Genomic DNA, 23,187 nt, shown 5'->3' on the forward strand with positions numbered 1-23,187 from the left:
TGAGAGGCTTGTGAGGCATCCTTGTGGAGGTTCTGCCGGGAGACTAGGAACCAGGGTTTGAGATGTGAGAGGCTTGTGAGGCATCCTTGTGGAGGTCTCCAGCAGGAATCAGAGCTACAGCTACATGAATCCAAGGAAGATTCAGGGCTCTTGCCGACAATGTGTGAATGTTAGTGCTGCAGAGATGCTCTGTAGAGCCGGGGACTGGAGGGGAGGACGAAGGGAGGGAGTGCAGGTGGTGAAGAGCAAAGCCTGGGGACTGAGACCAGGAGCCTCCAGGGGCCAAGAACTTAGGAGCAAAGGAAAGTAGATGAGAAGAAGCAGTCACTTAGGTAAGAAGAAAACAAAAAGAGAGGGTGTCCCCGGGACGAAGGGAAGAAAAAGTGTCAGGAAGACAGAATATCAGCCGGTTCAAATACTGCTGAGAGATCAATTTCCAATCTGACTGAGAAATGAGTATTACATTTGGAAACACGGTGGTCGCTGTTGACCTTGACAAGGGTCCTTTGGGTAGAATGGTGGGAACGGTTGCAAAATATGTGTAGGGAATACATTCTGTTCTCAGTGACATGACTTCCTTTGAAATCACCAGCTGTGCACATTACTGAAGATAAAGTTCACCTCTCACATTTCATTTCCAGTTTTGACTGTTCTGTATCAAAGCACTCAGAGAAAGTATCACAAAGAAATGGAAAATCAATATATAAATGAATAAATGGGCGAAGATATTTTTCCTATGATCACGTAACAGCTTTTACAGATTTTGAAAGAATAAGTAACAAATGAAATGGAAATGAGTGGGTTATGTGGTCGAGGATAACAGTATCCAAATGTACTGCCAAAATGAGACCCAGTATTTGGTTATTGGTTCTTACTCAGAATTGATGACTTTTCCACTTAATAAAGAGGCATATACATGTAGAGTCTCAGAATCATCTGAATATGTAACTTATTTTTTTCACATTGCGCTGCTGGCCATGTCATTTACATACATTTTAGGCTGTAGGCAAAGCATCTGGACCTTTCAAGTGAAATTTCATCTGGATATGAGAAAAAATTCGGATCTGTGTAGCATTCTTCTGGCAAGATGACCTTATCACGGTATTCCTATCTGCATACATTTTTGTCCCCAGTGTAATGCCAAGGAACTCCTTGGGCAAAGTGCTACCATCCTCATAAAATGGCATTCCCTTTCATTTGATCTCCCAACACCGGTCCATAATAAAATACAGCAGGAGAAATGGAAGAGAATAAATGTGTCCCTATCTGTAGTTCTTTGTATTCATGAAATAAATGTACATTATTTTTCTGAGTTATTTTTTAAAACAACCCTTTCCCTGGTTAATGGCTTCAAACCATGAATTTACAACCGCCAACCAAACCCCCATCTTGACCTAGAACTTGACTAACATGGCTAACCAGCATCCTTTCAAGGTCTGGCTCCACATTTCCCTACCTTTTCCTGCCCAAGGGAGCGGCAGGCTTTTCCCCATATTTTTGCATTTCATGACATTTTAGATAGGGCACCTGCTGCTATAGGAGCATATCTGCTTGACTCAGACTCGAGAAATCCTCTGGGAGACATGACACCTGGCCCCAGGCAACTAGGAGGTACAATTTTTCCTGGTTCTCTCAATTCAGAGCTGAAGAACTCTCCCAGTGAACTGAGTCAGATGCTTCCTGAGTCATGCTAGCCAGCCAAGTGTCAGTTCACACATAGATCATTGGTCCCATCTCCCTGAGTTCCTCATCGCCTTAGAAAATCCCCCCTCCACGCCTGAGGCTAGACTGTTCCTTGGGCCTGAGGAGAAGTCGGTTGTTAAATGTGAAACTGGAAAGTCAGAATGCTGATGGTTATTCATTTCATTTTGGAGCTTCTGTGAGGGGCCAGGTGCATTTTTAGGGCTACAACAGTAGACAAAGCAGATGACGGTCTCCGTCCTTCTGGAATTTAAATTCTAGTGTGGGGAGATGGGCTATAAGCCATATACATGACAGGTAAAGTACATTGTCTGTTAGAAGGTGATAGGTAACACAGAAAAGAAAAAGTAGAGGAGGTGAGGGAGGTTGGGTGTGGGGGGCCTCTGAGCGGCACGTCTGCAGCATTACACCCTGTTGTTAATTGCCTGTTTGCTGCCTGATTCTCCAGTTAGATCCCAAGCTCAGGGCAGTGAACTGGGTCCACCTGACACCTTGCCCAGGACCTAGTTCATCACAGTTAGGTGCTGTCACAGTATAAGGTGTCTGTCTGTGTATGTACTGCAATAGATGCAACCCGTGTTAACACCCTTACAAGCTTCCGTAATGCACTTTCTGAGATACGTGTGTATCTGTGATTAACAATTAGGGATTAACTTAAACGTTAGGAAAAGTCATGCAAACTCTTTCTTTAAAACATTTTTTGGTTTCTGCTTGCTTCATGGAACCCTTCACTGGACAACTCTAATCTCATCTCTACCCCCACTCCAGAGAAATGAGGGTCTGGCAGGTACAATTGGAGTTTTAATACATGTGTCTTTTTTTTTTTTTTTTACAGTCATTTGCTTTTACTCAAAGATTTTTATAGAGAAAAAAAAACATTCAAGTGAAGTTCACAGAACTAGTTATTAGTAGATACATTTATCTCACTAATTTGGCAAGTGGCTACTTTGTGATGGAATGATCTAGATGTCTCTCCGCCTTTCTCCAGCCTTTCAAAGACTTCCACAGAGTGAGAGAGTTTCCCAGGGTCTGAATGGAGACCTTTATTTTTCCAATGTGCTCCCAGAGGATACCCGGGAAGACTACATCTGTTACGCACGATTTAATCACACTCAAACCATACAGCAGAAGCAACCTATTTCTGTGAAGGTGATTTCAGGTAAGAGTTCAGTTTCCAGAAACTCTCTTGCCATGATGTTTACAAATGTGTGCAAATGTATGAATTATTAAATCCTACTAGCTTTGAAGTAAACAGGTTCAGTGATCAGGAAAGTACCTGTGAATAGTCGCTAAAGTGTTGGCATATGTATCGATATTATAAGGAGCTTGCCTACCTTAAATACTGTATTTTACAGTTTTTGCTGTCATACCATTACTGTTGCCGTGGTAACTTCCTGAATCTACTTAGTGTTCTGAGCATTTGTGAGTGCTTTATGCTCCACGATGCCTTTAATTGGGAGTCCTGCTGCTTCAGTTATATATTCACATATTACTGGTTGGGGGGTGGCTGAGTGAATTAATGAAATAGTTCTATACAATGTAAAACACTGTTTTTACTTGGTAGGGATGGTACTCGGTCAGCATAGGTATATATGTTTGCTTTTGTTGCCCAATATTTTTTTTACAATCCCCTGCCCCCTACTTTTTGCATTCTTCATAATATTCTGTTTATTTCAGTGGATGAATTGAATGACACTATAGCTGCTAATTTGAGTGACACTGAGTTTTATGGTGGTGAGTTATGGTGATTGTAACTGATACGTCTCCTTCATTGTAGAATTTAGTTCACTAACTTCACCTCCATGGCTGTTTAACCTTATTTCTTTATGAAATTCCTAGTTCCATGTTTAATACCACTAAAATCAATGTATGTTTCATATGAAGTTTAGCTCTGAGCTTTCAAACATGTCACTAAAACGTGTTCCATGTTGTATGTATAATAATGAAAGTTACTATAACTGTTTTCATGTAAAGAACCATTCTACAAGATTTGGAAAAAAATCTTTCGTGTATGTTCAGAATTACATTTTTCATTTTTTTGTCTGGCTCATAAGCTTTTCTCATGAATTAAATAAGAGTTGGCAAGGTGCGTTAACCTGCTAAAATACTAACGTCAAAGTCTTAGTAAACTTTTTGCAATTAATATTAAGTGGATTTTGATAGTAAATCATCGTATTTCCATCTGTTTTCACATGACCTTATCAACGTCATATAATTAGCAATAGTATTTCTCTTAGTTTTGTTTAAAATCGAGTGACTGTCTTCAGTGGAAGTAATCTTTTTAAAAATAGAGGATTTAACTTCATTCTTTTAAAAAGAAAAGAATTTGATTTCCTTAACGGAAATATGGCTCTCAGATATAGAGTCTATACCTGAAAATTATGGGTTCTGGATATGGGGTCCTCTTAATTATCTATAAGGCAGAGTTTCTGCTGTATTAATTTTTTACCTTTGAGATATGAAGTAAAAAACATTAAGGTACTATCAATGACCAGAGTAAACAGATCACAACTCCTGCCTTATTTCATTTTATCTTATTTTATTTTATGTTAAAATCCTCCTGAAAAATATGGGTCTCAAAATCATTCCCAAAGTGATTTCAGAGCGGTAAAATCTAAGGAAAACTCTAATTTATCTCCAGTAATACCTTCTCTGGTGTTCAGTCTTTTCTTCTGAGAAATGAGAAGAATTCATATGTTACCTTTTCAGTTTTTATGAACATCAAGTAGATAATACATTGAAGTGCTGAACACTGTAAAGGGCCCTTAGAACCTCAAGACGGTATGATTTCGACTTTAAGTTTTTCTGAGAGGCCATCAGGAGATAAGGCCACATTTAGGCAAGGACTACATAAAACATGAAGGGTAGTCTGTAGGTATCTTCCTGAGATTTCTGACTTGAGCCCTTTTTTACGTTTTTGTCGAGGAAACCCATTTCAATTGCTTTAAGTCCACCCTTAATTTATGGCACACGATTTGCCATACCTCTGCAGTCACTTTCTAGTTGTGTTTTGTTTTGTTTTCCATAAACTTTGCAGTTTTGATATGTTAGCTGTCCATCACGATTTATCTTCACGATTGGTCAATGGAATTGACTATAATGTTGTCCCTAGGGTAAAGCAAAATACCCCTTCCATCATCTTATCTTCCAGACAGCTCATTTTCCATTTGACGTGCGCACTCATCTTAAGAGATGGAAAGTTTGATAACATGATTTTCCTCTCTGTGTCTACATTTTGAAAATTTGCCAACTCACCAGAAATTCATAGGACCCTAACCCAAATTAGGGAAATGTACAAGAGGAAAAAAGTTCTTATTATTAGTGCTTGTGGTGCAACCAAAATACTTTCTGCTTCCGGCTGAGTGAGTGATGGCTATTTGCAAGGCAAAGAGTGTGTCTGTTTACCACATTTCACAATCAAATGCTAAATGGATTTGCAAAGGGATTAGATTCTTAGACAGTGAACTGGGCTTCTAGAAATCCGTGTTCATAACTCTGAATGCATATTGATTTTCTTGTTTGCAGCTAAATCACATAGAGAGAGGCCACCAACATTTTTAACTCCAGAAGGCAATGCAAGCCGCAAAGAGGAATTACGAGGAAATGTCCTTTCACTTGAGTGCATTGCAGAAGGGCTGTGAGTTAACTCTGTCTGTCTTGATGTCCACTTCTTATGTAAACATAGTAGATTGGTAGAGAGGCGTTAATATCATAACAAGAGTCGTTGTCTTATGTTGATTCCATTAAGCATCAAGAAAAATGTGATAATTCCTTCCAAAACAGGCCATATAAATTTCATGTTATTAAAATATTTTGTTAATAGTGTTCCTTTTGAGATAAGTATCAGTAATCACCTTCTCACTGCTCTGGTTATGTAATTCAGGTTATTATTTTGCTACTGTTGTCTAACAAAGCATCTCAAAAATTAGCGGCTTAAAACCAATAGCTGTTTATCACTGATCGTTTGTCTACAGGTCTGCAGGGCAGTTGTGCTGTAACAGGCTAGATCTGACTGATTTCAGTTGACCCTGTTTGTGCATCTGCTGGGCGGCTCGGCTCTGGGTTCACAGCTCTGGGTCTGCTGGCTATGAGCAGGGCAACGGAGCTCTTGACCATGAGTTTCTCACATCCGTCTAGCAATCTCGCCCTGGCTTGTTCTCCTAACAGCAGAGGCAAACATGGCCTCACAGGACCTAACCTCCTACCTGGCACACTGTCCCAACCCCTGCTTCCTAGTGACTAGTCGCCAGCCCAGCTTCTTTGCAGATGTCTCATCTGTGCAGACCTCAAAACTGACGCCACCCCCAGAACGCATGTGCCCTTGACAGGAGTCCCATATTAGGAAAACGTTCAAGGGAAGCTTCTCTATATAGTTCCCTCTTATGCCTGGCACAGAGCAAGTACTACTAATAAGGCACATTTGCTGAAAACATTGATTGGAATCTCGGAAACATGTTGTGATCACGTGTTATGATCTGTGCTGTCCTTGGCCTGGTGACTCAAAGTCCACATTCCTTCCTAGAATCCCAGAATTGGCCTCCAGGAATAATTTTACCTCCGGAGGCACATGGAGGCCTCTGCTGGCCGTGTCAGGAAATCACACTACTCACAATTCAGTTCCTCAAATATATCTGTTCAATTATTTTTATTCAACCAAACAAATGAAAAAAATTCTGCAATCCATTAATCCCACTTGCATTTCTAATGATAAATACATTGTGATCTTCCTGAGGGCGTGGACCATTCTGTTTTTTATCTTTATCTTCCCAACGCACAACTCAGTGCTTGGTCTATAATTTAGTCTCAGTAAATGTATTGAATGGATTTTTATTTTACCCTCATGAAAACCTTCTCAAGTCACCAGATCAAAACAAGCATCATCATGCACATTAAGGCAACAGAGAAACCTGAGGCCCAAAAGGGTCAGAGATCCAAGATCAGAGAGCAATTTAGGGATAAGGCTGGGATTTTGAAGCAGACCTTTTAACTCTAAGCCTATGTCTGGCTTTTCATCTGCCTCTGTAGTTCATGATTTAATAAGAAACATAGGTGAGAAATGGTATGAGTAACATACCATTTACAATCGTGTAAATGCACGATTCCTCTAATCACTTCATTCAGATCATCAGATAGCCTGTTATAAGATAGGGAGGTGCTTCCATTTGATGTGGAAATGTGTGAAAAGTTCATGGGCACAAATATGTATATCAGCTCTTTCTCTGGCATTTTTAACTCTAGCTTATAAAAAAATTATAACTCGGTGTCATTAATTTCATGGTCATTCTTTTGATTGACATAGTCCCTTCATGCAGAATTTTCCAAGAGTGCTTCACTGATCAGAACTTTGAAGAAAATAATTAGGTCCCTTCAGTCAAGTAAGTCTTGCTGCCATTCTCACCAGATCCCTGAAGTCCAAGTTCACAGTGTGCCATCAATTAGGACAGTTCTGCTTGTGTGAAAATGGTAACTTACAGACTGAAATGTAAGGTTTTGAGCATGACTCAGAAAAGTGCGGTGCTAGGTAAAATCTCTGTATATTCCTCATGATCTTTATGTTTGTGACAAGCTCACATGAAAATCACCCTCAAAAGCAGCTAGTTGAACTTCTTTTCTTGTAATGTTATTGTTTATTCATCTTATCAGGCCTACCCCAATTATTTACTGGATAAAAGAAGATGGAACACTCTCCATCAACCGGACATTTTATAGGAACTTTAAGAAAACTCTGCAGATTGTCCAGGTTACAGAAGCAGACTCTGGGAATTACCAGTGTATAGCCAAAAATGCACTAGGAGCCATCCATCATACCATTTCTGTCACAGTTAAAGGTATATCATTGTCTAAAATACATGGCTCTTGCCTCCATTGAGAATCCCTGAGTCTTCAATCAAAATGCCTTTGATTATATTCAATAATAATGTAATTTATATCAACATACATGGCACCTTGAACCTCTTCTCATTGCTTTTATAGTGCATCTAAATCAGGTTAAAAATTCACTCCCTCGGATCTTCCTTGCAGAGGATTCCAATTAGTAAGTGTAGAAAGAATGAAGGAAATAGGAAATCACAGTTAGAATCCCACAGTTATAACTGCTGTAGGCAAGAGCTAGTGACGAATGCTAAAATTACGGGATGGAACTTTAAGGAGAAACAGGATATTTGCATAGCCTCAAAGTGTTTCTTCTCCCCTCACCCCCCAAAAATTAATTACTGAGGCAGGTTTAATATATGTCCACAAATTCTTTACTCCTCGTGCCTTAAGGAGATGGAGCTTAATTGTCCTCCCCTTGAGTGAGGGCTGGACTTGCTTGCTTCTAACGAATAGAACATGGAAAGCAGGAAAATAATAACTTTACAGTGGAGAAACCTGGCAGACATCACTCTAACCAAGTGATCAAGGTTAATATAACCACTAATAAGCCATGTCAATATCATGTACTCCCAGATATGATGGATGTCTACAACAGCAGTTACCAGTGGGGAGAGGCAGTAAAGGGGTAGAGGGTTAAGAGGTACAAACTATGATGTTTAAAATAAGCTACAAGGATCTATTGTACAACACGGGAGATATAGCCAATATTTGATAATAACTGTAAATGGAGTATGACCTTTTTTTTATAAAAAGAAGTAATTAGATGATACTGATGGCGGTGGTTGGATGGTGATTATAATCTAAAAATTCAGGAGTTCTTCACTCAGAAATCACTAAATTTGACCTTAGATGGAAGAGCTTTTGTTCACTTAAAACCTTCCCATTGATCTGTAGGAGAATTCAGTAGTCACTGGTGGAAACATTCTCTAGGAATGAGTGCATGTTGAAAATGTTTCACAAAATATTTTAGTTACAGATAAGAAGTAGAGAACATACCTTAGGAGAAATACGAAGATTAATCAATTTAGTAAGCTTGATTTATCCCTGAAAGAATTCAGTTGACTAGTTCTCCTTTGTAAGTCTGGAAGGATGTTCAAGGAAGAAACTCTTCATGAAAAAAAAAGAGATGATGGAGAACTTATAGTGTTGGGCTAGTAATTAACATTGATATGTAACACTTATGACTAACACTGACATATATTCACTTTTCTCCATTTCTGTCCTGATAATGCTGAAAAGAAGATGTTCCTTATTACAAAAATTAACCAAAAAGCTCTTGATTATTTAGAGAGAGAGAAAAAAAAAGATGTTCTACAAAATAACTGACTAGTTGTCTTTAAAAGTCTCAGGTTCATGAAAAACAAGGAAAGAGCAAGAAACTTCCAGATTGGAGGAAACTAAGATGTGACAATTAAACGCAATGTGGTGTCCAGGACAGGGTCCTGAGACAGAAATAAGACATTAGGGGAAAAATTGGGGAAATCCTCATACAGTGTGTAGTTGAGATGATGGTATCCAATGTTAATTTCTTGTTTTGGTATCTGTTCCATGGTTTTGTAAGAGAAAGCTGATGAAGGGCTTATAAGAACACGCTATACTAACTTGGCAGCTTTCCAAAAATGCAAAGCTTTAAAAACTGCTTCCCAATTTTATAATTGTATGTATTCTACAGGGCTCAGATTTATAATTGTGTGTATTCTACAGGGCTCAGATTTATAATTGTATGTATTCTACAGGGCTCAGATTTTAAATTCACGTTTCTTAGCCCTGTCTGTACCTGTAAATTCCTCTACAACGTTAGAGAAATCTGTTACCTCTTCGATGTCTGATTAACGTAATGTAAAACAAGACGACGATATTTGAATCAAAAGGCTCTAGAAATAATACATAGATGTCACTGAGTCTTCTTAAACATTCTTCTGAAAATCTGAAGTGTTCTTTGAAGCATAAATCTACTCACTCTAAAAAAAATGAAACTAACAAATGTTTTGCAAAATACTTATTTTTATTAAGATAGTTCAGTTTGCTAGAATAACTTATTTGATTCAATTTTTTGTGGGTTTTTTTTCCTTTCCTCACAAAGCGGCTCCATACTGGATCATAGCACCTCAAAATCTTGTGCTGTCCCCAGGAGAGGATGGAACCCTGATCTGCAGAGCTAATGGCAACCCCAAACCCAGAATTAGCTGGTTATTGAATGGAGTCCCGATAGAAAGTAAGTTTCCTTGAGTGGCTTCAATTGCAGTATATTTTCAGAGCGTAGTGACATCTCCACAGGGTACAAGTGGTGATAAAATAACTTGGCTTAAGGAAGGAAGCCATATATAAGTTAAACAGAGGCACGAAATTACCTTTAGATTTTAATTTTACTACCTTAAGATATAATTTATTATGACCGAATCGTTTATGCTATTTTTTTCTTTTTTGGCTGCGTTGGGTCTTCATTGCTGCGCGCAGCCTTTCTCTAGTTGTGGCAAGCGGCGGCTTTTCTTTGTTACGAGGCACGGGCTCTAGGCATGTGGGCTTCAGTAGTTGTGGCACGTGGGCTAAGTAGTTGTGGCGCACAGGCTTAGTTGCTCTGTGGCATATGGGATCTTCCCGGACCAGGGCTCAAACCCGTGTACCCTGCATTGGCAGGCGGATTCTTAACTACTGCGCCACCAGGGAAGTCCCATTTATGCTATGAACATAACGGTATGTGCTTGTTGGAACTTGGCAATATTTCCTCTGTTTTTTACATGGATCATAGGAAGAATGACAGGGTGAGAAATAAACATCACTGAAAAGTTCAGATTATCTTCTTTGTTCAAAATGTCAAGTGATTTGTGGAAACATCACAGGAGTCGGAGGGGATGGGTGGGGAGGCTAGGAATAGAGACAGTGGATATGACAAGCATAAGAAATACAACTGTCTTAATTTAAAGAGGTTTTCATTCCTAAGTAGAGCCCAGATGTTCCCACGTTCTCCAGTCTTGAAAGGTCACCATCCCATTTAATACCCAAAGAAGAACACATCCTCTGACCGCAGTCCTCTGCTGGGTGCTCCATCTTTGACCAGTTTTCCCTCCCTCCGTATTGCTGAGATCATCCTTGAGCGATACCTATATGGTCCTAGCTGCCAAGTGTCACCTGTTCTGCCACCTTCCCTGGACCACTCCAGCTGTCTCTCAGCCAGCTTGTCCAGGCTGCCCCCCTGCTGCCAGGAACAGTTCCCCAAAGTGTGACCACAGGCTTTCCATCAGTCTTCTAAATCACAACAAAGACCAGTTTTACAAAACTTGGTTAAAGGCTTGAGCATAATATAAGGGAATTATAGCAAAGAAAACTTAAAACGGATAATGCGTCTTCCTGCTCCCGGATTCCTAGGCCCATGGCCATTCACAGGGAGCCTACTGCCTTTCCTTTTTCTTGACCCCGCTTACCACCAGCTGCTACTGAGAGGTGAATTTTTGGACATTTTCCCCTTCTTGAAGTTCAGACCTTCTCTTAGACCCAGAGAGAGAGAGAGAGAGAGAGAGAGAGAACCTTGTGATGCAGAGCAGCTTAGCTCCACATTCTGCCTCCAAGCCAGAATCAAAAATTGGCTCCACTCTTACATACCCACAAGGTCCATTAAACTGGCTTTCCTGCAAGTCTTCACCCTAAGATGGACCTGAAAGCTGCTGGCAGATTTTAAATGAGACACGTCCCTTCTTCTCACCATCAAGGTCTTACCACTGCAGGTCCAGAGGGGGTGAGAGACCCGGTTCCATGAGTGTTTATTAGGAGTTTGTGTCACACAACACAGTCCTTATCGGATCCTCAGAAACAGACAGCCTGTGTTTACTGTAAAAGGAAGTGTGTTCCCGGGAGAACACCGACACTAAGGAGGCCAGCAAATCGGGTTTGGCTATTTCCATTCCCAATTTTAACTAGGATGAGGATCACGAAAAACTGCAGAGGGTATTTTGGGGCTGTGCGTTGGGACGCCATTGCCACTCTCGGAGGCAAATAGGTGAAAACTGAGAAAAAGTGGAAGAAAGCCCAGAACTGAAAAATAAGTTTTTTGGTAGAGTATCTGATTTTCTTAGGAATGTGTTCAGAATGGCAATAAAGGCTGGAGCGTGCTCAGCACGTTGGCACTGTGTTTTGCATCTCAGAGGCTCTGTGCCAATTTATGGAAGGTTAAATGCGCCCCTGAGGTCAGGGAAACTGACAGGTGGGAGGGGACATCCATCATTTCTGAGCAGGAAAGCCAGGGAGCCAGGGAACGTTGGAAAGATAAATCCTCAAGCTCCACAGCCAGCACGCAATCATAAGCAGGGGAAAATGGAGATGTAGGTGGGTCAGTGACACAAGGACGAGGGGAGATAAAATAAGGAAGTTGATCCTTCCTCCTGATTGGCTCAGCTTGTGAGCCTTCCAAACTGGGCACAGGTGGTGCCTCTCAGGGAACCCTGTAACTGCAGCTGTAATGAGTTTTGAACTTCTAGGTGTAAAATAAGATTCAAGGGTGTAACGTTCGGCACAGGTACTATAGCCAGTATTTTATAACTTTATATGGAATATCGGATCACTATGTTCTACACCTGAAACTAATATCGTATTGTAAGTCAACTAGACTTTAAAAAGTCAGCTTTGAAATTATACTCATAGACACTCCCCTTTAAATGAAATATCGGGGGGGAGGATCAAAAGCGAAAAGCCTACATTTTGGGGACGGGGGGGTGCAGGACAGCGGTCCCTGGAGACAAGTGGAAGCTATCTGCTGTAACCCCGAATCATCTGATTGGGTCCAGAACAAAATCTTTCAAATCAGGTTCCAAATCAGTTCATTTCTTCCATCCCCAAAGTATGTGTTAAGTCCACGCTGGAAGGAAAAACGGGAGGCTCAGCAGAGTAGGATCAGAGTTCCACGGTGCCTACAGATCCAGGGCCCCTGGGCCTCTGGCGTGCCTCACAGCAGTCATTCTGGTGGACGAGCAACAAGAGAAACACCGTGCGGCCTGGCAGCAAAGCCAGGGGCCCTGGCTGCCAGGCTGCCCCACAGTGCTGGGAGCAGGTGCTGTGTATTTATACCGAGGTGATGAGAAGTGTCCCTGGAAGGTGTCTTTCTCCACATCTGGTAGCCAAGCTAAAAGTGCATGGATTACTGTTCGGAATCTCAGAGCTGAAAGGTGACATTGGGCTTGAGGCGCCTGGCGGGGACCCTCACAGCTGTCTGCACGATGGTACTGCAGGGCCACCGCTGTTACCCATCCCCACCCTCAGCCAGTATAGTCCACCTACAGCTTCTGCTGAATGACTTCTTGGCTAGACACTGTCTTTTTTTTTTTTAATTTTTAATGAAAAATTTTTGTAATGTTTAATATAAAAAAGTTTTAAATTGTATTCAAGTATAGTTGATTTACCATGTTGTGGTAATTTCTTTTTTTAAAAATATTTTTTACTTTTGGCTGCGCTGGGTCTTTGTTGCTGCGCGCGGGCTTTCTCTAGTTGCGGCGAGCGGGGGCTACTCTTCGTTGCGGTGCGCAGGCTTCTCATCGCGGCGGCTTGTCTTGTTGTGGAGCACCGGCTCTAGGCACGTGGGCTTCAGTAGCTGTGGTGCGTGGGCTCAGTAGTTGTGGCTCGTGGGCTCTAGAGTGCAGGCTCAATAGTTGTGGTGCATGGGCTTAGTTGCTCCGTGGCATGTGGGATCTTCTCGGACCAGGGCTCGAACCCATGTCCCCTGCATTGGCAGGCGGATTCTTAACCACTGCGCCACCAGGGAAGTCTCTTTGTTGTGTTAATTTCTGTTGTACAGCAAAGTGATTCAGTGGTACATATACATTCTTTTTCATATTCTTTTCCATTATGGTTTATCATAGGATGTTGAATATAGTTCCCTTTGTTATACAGCAGGACCTTGTTGTCTATCCATTCACTATATAATAGTTTGCATCTGCTAATCACAAACTCCCAATCCCTCCCTCCCCCACACCTCCGTCTCCCTTGGCAACCACAAGTCTGTTTTCTATGTCTGTGAGTCTGTTTCATAGATAAGTTCATTTGTAGATACTAAGTCTTAAACAGCTACGTTCCAAGTGAACGCTACCTGTCCCACCCTGTGTGTACCTCTCCTGATCCAGGAAAAGGAGTAAATGAAGAAGAAAACTGTCCCCAAGTAGGTAGAATTCGAAGAGCCTCGTGCTTCTCCCCTGTCCACCCTGACCATGAATTCGGATGCCTCTGAACAGAACTGCCTTTGAGGTTTGGGTACCATTCTGGAAACAAGAGACTGGGGCTTGTTTTTCATCTGCAGTTTGCTGAGTTTGCAGCCCACAGATGCATTCAGCAATGACAGGGCAAGGAGGAAGGATGGCAGAGAGGCAGGGGTAGCAGGAAAGAGCAAAATTTACCATAGTATATAGTGGCACAGAATTGGCATGGTGAGGATTCAAGGGGAGACTAGAGTAAACCCCAGAAGTTAGCTGGGAGCACAGGCTGGCTTGCTGACACCGTCTACTTAAGCGGCTGCAGAAACCTTGGGTGGACCAGTTGCCAGGGGGCAGGAACAGGGAATAGCTGTGCTTCTGCAGTATCATCGTGCAGCATCCCCACCAGGTGCCTGACATCGCCGCCAGCTTCAACACAACAGAGACATTATCAGGGCACCACAGTACCAGATACACAGCCTCCCCACTCCTGACTTGTGGGCAATCACCTAAGGACATTGCCACTCTCTCCTCCCACCTCTGCGGGCTCTGGCTGCCAAGAGCGCATAAGAACTGTAAAAGGAGAAGCTAGATCAGGAGGGGGAGGGGTCAGACTTGGGTTCTGTTAGCAAAATACAGTGGTTTTTTTCAATATGTATTTTATTTATTTATTTTGGCTGTGCTGGGTCTTAGTTGCAGCATGCGGGATCTTTTTTTTTTTTTTTTAAATCTTCATTAATTATATTCACACCAAACCTCCAAATTCCTTGCATGTGGTAGCACATTCTCAGATCTTCACAATTCTGTTTTTTTTTTTAGTAGTTGATGGTTCTTATTTATTTATTAACATCTTTATTGGAGTATAATTGCTTTACCATGGTGTGTTAGTTTCTGCTTTATAACAAAGTGAATCAGTTATACATATACACATATTCTCATATCTCTTCCCTCCTGCGTCTCCCTCCCTCCCACCCTCCCTATCCCACCCCTCTAGGTGGTCACAAAGCACAGAGCTGATCTCCCTGTGCTATGCGGCTGCTTCCCACTAGCTATCCACTTTACGCTTGGTAGTGTGTATATGTCCGTGCCACTCTCTCACCTCGTCACAGCCTCCCCCTCCCCATATCCTCAAGTCCATGCTCTAGTAGGTCTGTGTCTTTAGTTATGGCATGCATGTGAGGTCTAGTTCCCTGAACAGGGATTGAACCCCGGCCCCCTGCATTGGGAGTGCAGAGTCTACCCACTGGACCACCAGGGAAGTACCAGCAAAATACAGTGTTACTGATTTCTGACTGTGCATTTCAGACCTGGCACCTACTGTTTTACACAGCCGGAAGAATTCATTCAAAAAGAGCCTGGGACCTAATCTCAGTATCTTCCAAAGCTCTGTCCCTCCAGGACTGGCCAGGTTACTTTTAACTTTCCTTGAAGCAAAAAACAGACTTATTAAATATGGAATTTGTCCAAAACCACCTAATTTTTTTTTTTTTTTTTTTTTTTTTGCAGTACGTGGGCCTCTCACTGTTGTGGCCTCTCCCGTTGCGGAGCACAGGCTCCGGACGCACAGGCTCACCGGCCATGGCTCACGGGCCCAGCCACTCCGCGGCATGTGGGATCTTCCCGGACCAGGGCAGGAACCCGCTCCACAACAAGAGAAGCCACCGCAGTGAGAAGCCCGCGCTGCAACGAAGAGTAGCCCCCGCTTGCCGCAACTAGAGAAAGCCTGTGCACAGCAACCAAGACCCGATGTAGCCAAAAATAAATAAATTAATTAATAATATTTTTTTAAAGGAAAGGGCTCAGTGACATCGCTTATAAGGAATAGAATGCCTAGATGGAGAAGAAAAGTCATCTCTTCCCCCAGAGATTTGTTCTGCATTATGCTCAGATGTTCAGATTTCAGGAGATGTTTATAAAGGAGACTAACTCAGAAAATCTGAGCAGTAATCGTGCATTAAACAAACCATTAAGTCTGTAGTTTCTCATCTCCGAGGTGCATATACTACTATCTACTTAATATGTTTCACAAATTTATTTTTATTTTATTTTATTTTATTTTTACGTCTACAGCACCCAATATTCCCAGGCAGTCTCTCATCCAAGTACTAACCAGGCCTGACGCTGCTTAGCTTCTGAGATCAGGCGAGATTCGGTGCATTCAGGGTAGTATGGCCGTAGACCACAAGGCTCTTTTTAAAATCAAATTATGCAATAGATATAAAAAATATTTTAAAACTTGATAGTACTCTTTACATGTAAGGTGGCGCTCACTGTTATTGTTCTCACTTTCTAAATGTTGGAAGCAATCATGGTTTTGGCCAGCTGTGTCAGGAGAGGTAGAATAAAAGAAACCCTTGTTGGGAGACTGTCACCCCAGTTCTGAACCTTACCTTTGGGGCTTTAAGTTGTATGGTGGTAATTCTATGCTCTTCAGTTTCTTTCCCCAGTGTGCATTTATGGCAATAGAAGTTGAATATTCCCAGAATTAGTTCTTACTCCTTTGGGTAATTTGGGTTTGGATCCTGGAGAGTTACTCCCACCCAGTAGCCAGGACACGGAGTCCAAAGGCTTCAAGTCTCTCTGCACTAGCAATTGGATTCTTTGTCCAACACCCATTGAGCTTCCATATGTCACTGTGAGAGCTCCTGGGTTTGCTTGTGTTTCTTTAGTAAGCGCTTAAGGAGAATGGAGACCAAACCCCCATGGAGAAGTATCTGCTTTTCCACTCTTATTACTCTCACCTTCAGGGTTTATTTAATTTCTAAGTACCTCACCAAAAATAAATATTTGGAGGCTGCACCATTTAGCAGAAATAAGGCAGATACACTCAGATGCCTCTCAAGCAAAGAATAACATTGGAAAGAGTTGATAGCAAAAAAAAAAAAATGCAACCGTGGGCTACATAAAAGCTCTTTTAAATGGTGTATATTGTGCTTGATGAATCCCTACTAGGGGAAGATCGTCCTACTGGCTTTGTGAATTGAACTAGTCTTCCGTGTTCATGGTGAGGTAACTTTTTATTGCGGTTAAAAAAACACATAACAGGTCCTACTGTGTAGCACAGGGAACTATATCCAATCTCCTCGGATAAACGATAATGGAATGTAAAATAGCTAGTGGGAAGCAGCCGCATAGCACAGGGAGATCGGCTCGGTGCTTTGTGATGACCTAGAGGGGTGGGATAGGGAGGGTGGGAGGGAGGCTCGAGAGGGAGGGGATACGGGGACATATGTATGCATATGGCTGATTCACTTTGGTGTACAACAGAAACTAACACACACACAAAAACAGATTATTGAAAAAAGAATGTCTATATGTGTAAAGCTGAGTCACTTTGCTGTACAGCAGAGACTGGCGCAACGCTGTTAGTCAACTCTACTTCAGTGTAATCATGCATAACAGAAAATTTACCATCGTAACCATTTTTAAGCATATAGTTCAGTAGTGTTACAGTACATTCACACTATTTTGAAATAGATCTCCAGAACTTTGTCATCTTGCAAAACTAGAACTCTATACCCATTAAACACATGGTGATATAATTTGTTTGTTTGTTTGTTTGCTTTGTTTTTTTTTTTTTGTGGTACACGGGCCTCTCACTGTTGCGGCCTCTCCCCTGTTGCGGAGCACAGGCTCTGGACGCGCAGGCCCAGCGGCCATGGCTCACGGGCCCAGCCGCTCCGCGGCATGTGGGATCTTCCCGGACCGGGGCACGAACCCGTGTCCCCTGCATCGGCAGGCGGACTCTCAACCACTGCGCCACAAGGGAAGCCCTGGTGATGTTATTTTTAAGAGCTTAGTATATTCAAGGAATTCAGAGGGACTCCTGGCCCTCCACTGCCTGCTGGGTCCACAGAGGTGCAGTCAGAATGGACATGGCCTGGGCACTGGGAGTCCCCTGAGGAGGCCCAGCACTGAGTGCTCAACTACTGGGTCCAAAAGTGCTAAGAATAATTGACAGAGAAAGGGATTCCCAAAATGCTGCTCTGTGCCAGCACGCCTTGCTGAGATAGCGGAAAGACATTGCTGAGAGTATGTGTCAGAAAGGACCCCGATGGTCCTAGACTTGGGATGTGGGACAGGGAACACAGGCTGCCCTGAGGGATGCTGCATTCTCAGGGTACCTGGCTGCCGGCTGCAGCACTAGTCCACTTCCTAGGCTAGTGTGGCATGTCAGTCCTCTGCTGTCATTTACTGAGGAAATCTATTCTCTGTCAAAGGAATTGCAACTTGTATTTTTCTTCTGGTTAGAAAGAACATGTTCCTAAGGCCATTTTGAAATCATTAGAGTCATAAACAGCGGATGTGAGCTAAAATGCCAACTCAAAGCATCTTGGCTCACCTACCACTAGTTGAACTAGTTGGAGCATCTAAGATGATTTCCTAAATTAGCTACTGATTGTGGTCAGAGTGTCAGACATACAACTACATACAGAACTGTGTGATTAGTAAATTTGTGTGATTTTAAGCCAGTAAGTTTGGAGTAACTTGTTCAGCATCAGAAACTAATGCAGTACAAGTAGCCATGATACTTTGAATATGTGTGATAAAACAAGGATAAATACCTATAGTTTGATTTATTTTTATTATTTATTTTCATTAATAAACCACAGACGAACCCGCTATTTGAAGCTTTTTAAAGTGATAAAGGAGTCTAAAGGCAGTGATAAATATGTCTTAGGTGCCCATCCTTTTCCTGCCATCAAAGAGGAAAAATGGGGACTTCTCTGGCAGTCCACTGCTTAAGACTTCGCCAATGCAGGGGGTGTGGGTTCGATCCCTGGTCGGGGGAGCTAAGATCCCACATGCCTTGTGGCTGAAAAACCAAGACATAAAAAAAAAAAAAAAAAAAAAAAAGCAATATTGTAACAAATTCAATAAAGACTTTAAAAATAGTCCACATCAAAAAAATCTTTAAAAAAAAAAAAAAGAGGAAAAAGCGTGTTTAGAATGCAAGTAAAGGCTATTAAGTGGTTCCGGGTGCAAGAGCAGTTTAAGAGGAATGGTGCTGTTATTTATTTTTTTAATTTACTTTACTGAAGTATAGTTGATTTACCATGTTGCGTTAGTTTCTGCTGTATGGTAAAGTGATTCAGTTTTACATATATACATTCTTTTTCATATTCTTTTCCATTATGATTTATCACAGGATACTGAATATATGGGTGCTGTTATTTAGATTTGATTTTGATCAGCCTGCTGAGACAGACACCTACTACCCCTTTCATTGTACTTTTTTTTTTTAAATTTATTTTTGCAGCATTGGGTCTTCATTGCTGCACGCAGGCTTTCTCTAGTTGCAGTGAGCGGGGGCTACTCTTTGTTGTGGTGCGCAGGCTTCTCATTGCGGTGGCCTCTCCTGTTGCGGAGTACGGGCTCTAGGCACATGGGCTTCAGTAGTTGTGGCTCACGGACTCTAGAGCGCAGGCTCAGTAGTTGTGGCGCACAGGCTTAGTCGCTCCGCAGCATGTGGGATCTTCCCGGGACGGGGCTCGAACCCGTGTCCCCGCATTGGCAGGCGGATTCCCAACCATGGCGCCACCAGGGAAGTCCTTAGTTTACTTTTAAAACCATGTAATGTCACAGCCTAAGATTTAGTGTTCACAAAAAGGAAAATATGTCCAATAGCACAGCACTTCCAAATTGTTGGGCGTGCCTTGGACTGAATTCTCATATATTATATTACCAACCTGTTCCATTCTGCTTCAGTAAGGATCAGTCCTGGTCTTAACATTTTTTTAAGTATTTGAGAGATTTAGCTGAAACGGCTGCCTTTAAGGGAAATCTCACATAATTTATTTCTACTTCAGCCTCAGGAATTGTCAAAACAAGAAAATACATACTTTCACATTTGATTATTAGCCCTGTATTTGCTTACATATTTATTTATTTATCAATCTGTTTCAATAAGAGACTCTTAAAAGACACAGGTTTGGATGATCTAAAGGATTTCTCTATTTTTGGAGTAGATTTTGCTGTCTCCTCTTGATAATTAATTTGCCTTCTCAAAAATAACCATAATTTCTTCGTGAACAAGGTAATGTTTTTCTGAATTTGTACTGCAGTTTACACCTAACGTGTTGCTTTTTTTCCCTGAGGCTCTCAAAATAATATTGAAAAGAATCAATCCATTTAAAACTAAATGGTTATCAAGCATATACCCATGATGATAAGTGATAACTAAATTATAGGAAGGAAAACTGTGGTTTCTGCTTGGGTTGTTGGTCTTCTCTTTCTTACTGCATGTACCTAGATTAGTCTTCCACTTCCTGTAAATTAGAGTTCAAGCTTTACATCTTTTAAGCAAAGAGGAATGAATATATACTTTTTATTTTTACACCCAAACAGTTGCCCCTGATGACCCCAGCAGGAAAATAGATGGCGATACCATTATTTTTTCAAACGTTCAAGAAAGATCAAGTGCGGTGTATCAGTGTAATGCCTCTAACGAATATGGATATTTACTGGCGAACGCGTTTGTAAATGTCCTGGGTAAGCTCTCCCTTTATTAAAGACATGGCAAATTAAAGTAATGACTGCTGTTGTTTTTCATTCATTCAGCAAAAATATATCAAGCATCTACTAGGCAGTGGCACAGAACTTGGAGCTGTAAGGGATATACAGAGATGGATAAGATACAAACCTTGCCCTAAAGGAAATTACAGTCTGGCCTTAACTTTCTTTCATAACATGGTTTTGACAATGGCAAATTCCTCATTGTAGAGGTAATCAAAGAGGTTGCTCTGTTCATAGACGGTTACATTGTGTCCAACCCCTCAAAAGGAAAACAGCGTAGGCCTGCTGTTCCTAACTGATGTGATTGCTTGTTCCATCCTTAGAAACTGACAAGTTGAATGACAATTTCATGATTCTGATTTTTGAAAGTAAGTCATTAATCATAATGTTTGGCTGTGGCCTGAGTCACGATGTACATTTATTTATCAATTCATAACAATATGTTTAGAAAACGGTGACATAAACATATTCTGAAAGGGTCGGGTTTATGTGAACATTGTATTTCTCATATGGGACAAAACTACTAAAATACCAAATTTGTTAAGAATTTATGTGAGAATTGTTTTCATGATGCCGGGGAATTATCTTTCACCTCTGTAAGTGGAGTAGGTTCCCTTTCAAACAAAATTAGGGTCAGGAAGCCAACCAATATGTGGTATTTTTTCCTTCGTGCTTGAAATGAAGGTCAGTAAATCACAGGAAGAGCTGAGCCGTTAAGATGTTGATGGAGGGACAGGAAGCAGTTTTGATTCTGGTGCTGTTTTGAGTCATCAACATTCTGCTTTTTTTCTGCCGGCTTGGATGTTCGCCACCACACCCCCACACCCACCTCGGTTATTACCCCAAGGTTCTGATGGGCCGGTCATCCAACAAAAATGTATTTGGCCATTATTTTTTGTGCCAGACACTGTGCTGGTTTATGGGGAGGAAACAATAAAAAGTCCCATTCCCTGCCTGCAAGGAACTCACAGTGTAGTTGGAGAGATAGATAAAGAAATCAGTTATTAAAATACTGTGCTAAGGGGAGAGATACATTGGCTGTGCCGTAACATGAATTCTAATGACCTGAAAAAAAATACAATAAAATACAGGTGGGCCTAAGTGTTTATTTTATTTTAATATTTACTTTACCTTTCCAAAACGTTTTTAGCTGAGCCACCACGAATCCTTACGTCTGCAGACACACTCTATCAAGTCATTGCAAACAGGCCGGCTTTACTAGACTGTGCCTTCTTTGGGTCTCCTCTACCTACCATCGAGTGGTAAGTAGTGGCCATATCTGTTTGTCATATTTACATTTGCCAAAGCCTTCGGATTTCTCAATATGTGGGGTTTTAGTCAGAGAACGGGAAAAAGGCATTATTAACACATTATTAAATGTGTTCACAAATATTTATTAACGACTCACTCTGTGGTAAATACTGTCACATGGATGATCTCTTTGGCAGCACGCTTTGTCCATCCCAGAGGGATATGTAAATGTTTTTGAAAAAAATTAAGGTGGCTGTATTTTGCAGTGCTACGGACATCACCCGGGACGTCATGAATGGTGGCTAGAGGGACAGGTTGGGGGACATTCCTTGATAATAAAATATCATTTGGGGCGGACGCAGGGTCCATAAGCTTAAAAAACAGAATTGCTATTACCAGTGTTCCTCTCCCACTGAGTGTCCTGGCTTGGATCCAGCCAAGCGCCCCTGTATCCTTTCACTCCCTCTTCCGACCATCCCTTTTCACGTACCACTCGTGGTACAAGTCCTGCCACCCTCCCAGCTTGCTTTTGCATGAGCTGAAAGAGACAAGGCCAGGGGAGACAGCAGCTCAGAAAGAATGAGTGAAAGAAAATTGGAACATTCATTTATGGATTGTCTATCAGGTGCCAGACACTATGTGGGGCTCCACTTCCTGGTGTGAGATCAAAGCCAGGTGTAGGATGAAAGCCCAAACACGGATGCTTGTGCAGAAAATTTCCTAGCAAAGGAGATGGATTAACGCTTAGTTTCACACGGCTTTTCATCCATCCTCACTTCTCCCGTCTGACACTAACCTGAAAGCTCAATGTGGACATACTTTACATGCATACTTTCTTTTTCTCCTTCCCTGAATATTTTCCTATTTATACTCCCAGAAGTACAACCCTTGTAACCTTGAAGTCAAAATCTCTTTAGAATTGTAACGTGTAGATGGAGTTACAAAGACATCACAGTAGGGGGGAAAGGTCAAAAAGAGCAGTATTCACTGTGTCTATTTTATTACTTATTAGAGATAAAATAGGTTAATAATGTGTTTATTAAGTTATGAGTCTCTTATAATGAAAATTACAAATTAAGTGTTTTGTATTGTCATCCTAATTCTTCAAGCACCATTTATCGCTGAATTCTCCAGTTTGACATCTGTCTTTGCATTAACCCCCCTGATTTACAAGCATGCAATATGCTTGTGCAGCTTCCAGACGTCTCTGACCTTGATACTATAATGCAGATCGTGTGGTGTGTTGGGCCTTGAACAGGGCATTTCATGTCTGACTTCAAATTATAATATTTGTATTCCTGTTTGTGATCATTTTCATAATGAAGGTTTAAAGGCGCTAAAGGGAGTGCCCTTCGTGAAGATATCTATGTTTTACATGAAAATGGAACTTTGGAAATTCCTGTGGCCCAGAAGGACAGTACGGGAACTTATACATGTGTTGCAAGGAATAAGTTAGGAATGGCGAAGAATGACATTCACTTAGAGATCAAAGGTGAGGCAGAGGTGACAAACATTTTTTCAGTATTATGAGACTTTGAGCAAATTCTCCAGCTTTTTAAAAAAAAAAATTTACTTTATTGAAGTATAGTTGATTTACATTGTTGTGTTAATTTCTGCTGTACAGCAGAGTGACTCAGTTATACATATATGCATTCTTTTTCATATTCTTTTC

The 23,187-nt window shown here is 41.4% G+C and overlaps 1 protein-coding gene and 1 pseudogene across 1 annotated transcript in view; one reads left to right on the forward strand and one right to left on the reverse strand.

Annotated features, from left to right (window-relative positions):
• Positions 1 to 23,187, forward strand: part of NRCAM (neuronal cell adhesion molecule) — a 322,524-nt gene that overhangs the window by 245,714 nt on the left and 53,623 nt on the right. The window contains exons 8-15 of the mRNA XM_029234463.1: positions 2,690 to 2,860; positions 3,379 to 3,435; positions 5,227 to 5,338; positions 7,345 to 7,529; positions 9,659 to 9,790; positions 20,097 to 20,240; positions 21,415 to 21,526; positions 22,841 to 23,007. Of these exons, the coding sequence (XP_029090296.1) occupies positions 2,690 to 2,860; positions 3,379 to 3,435; positions 5,227 to 5,338; positions 7,345 to 7,529; positions 9,659 to 9,790; positions 20,097 to 20,240; positions 21,415 to 21,526; positions 22,841 to 23,007 (1,080 nt within the window). The remainder of the gene's footprint in view (positions 1 to 2,689; positions 2,861 to 3,378; positions 3,436 to 5,226; positions 5,339 to 7,344; positions 7,530 to 9,658; positions 9,791 to 20,096; positions 20,241 to 21,414; positions 21,527 to 22,840; positions 23,008 to 23,187) is intronic.
• On the reverse strand, positions 15,810 to 15,928 carry LOC114902157 (annotated as a pseudogene).

This window comes from Monodon monoceros, unplaced genomic scaffold (genome assembly GCF_005190385.1).
Source record: "Monodon monoceros isolate NGI ecotype Baffin Bay Population unplaced genomic scaffold, NGI_Narwhal_1 Super_Scaffold_2, whole genome shotgun sequence".
In the NCBI taxonomy this organism is placed as follows: domain Eukaryota; kingdom Metazoa; phylum Chordata; class Mammalia; order Artiodactyla; family Monodontidae; genus Monodon; species Monodon monoceros.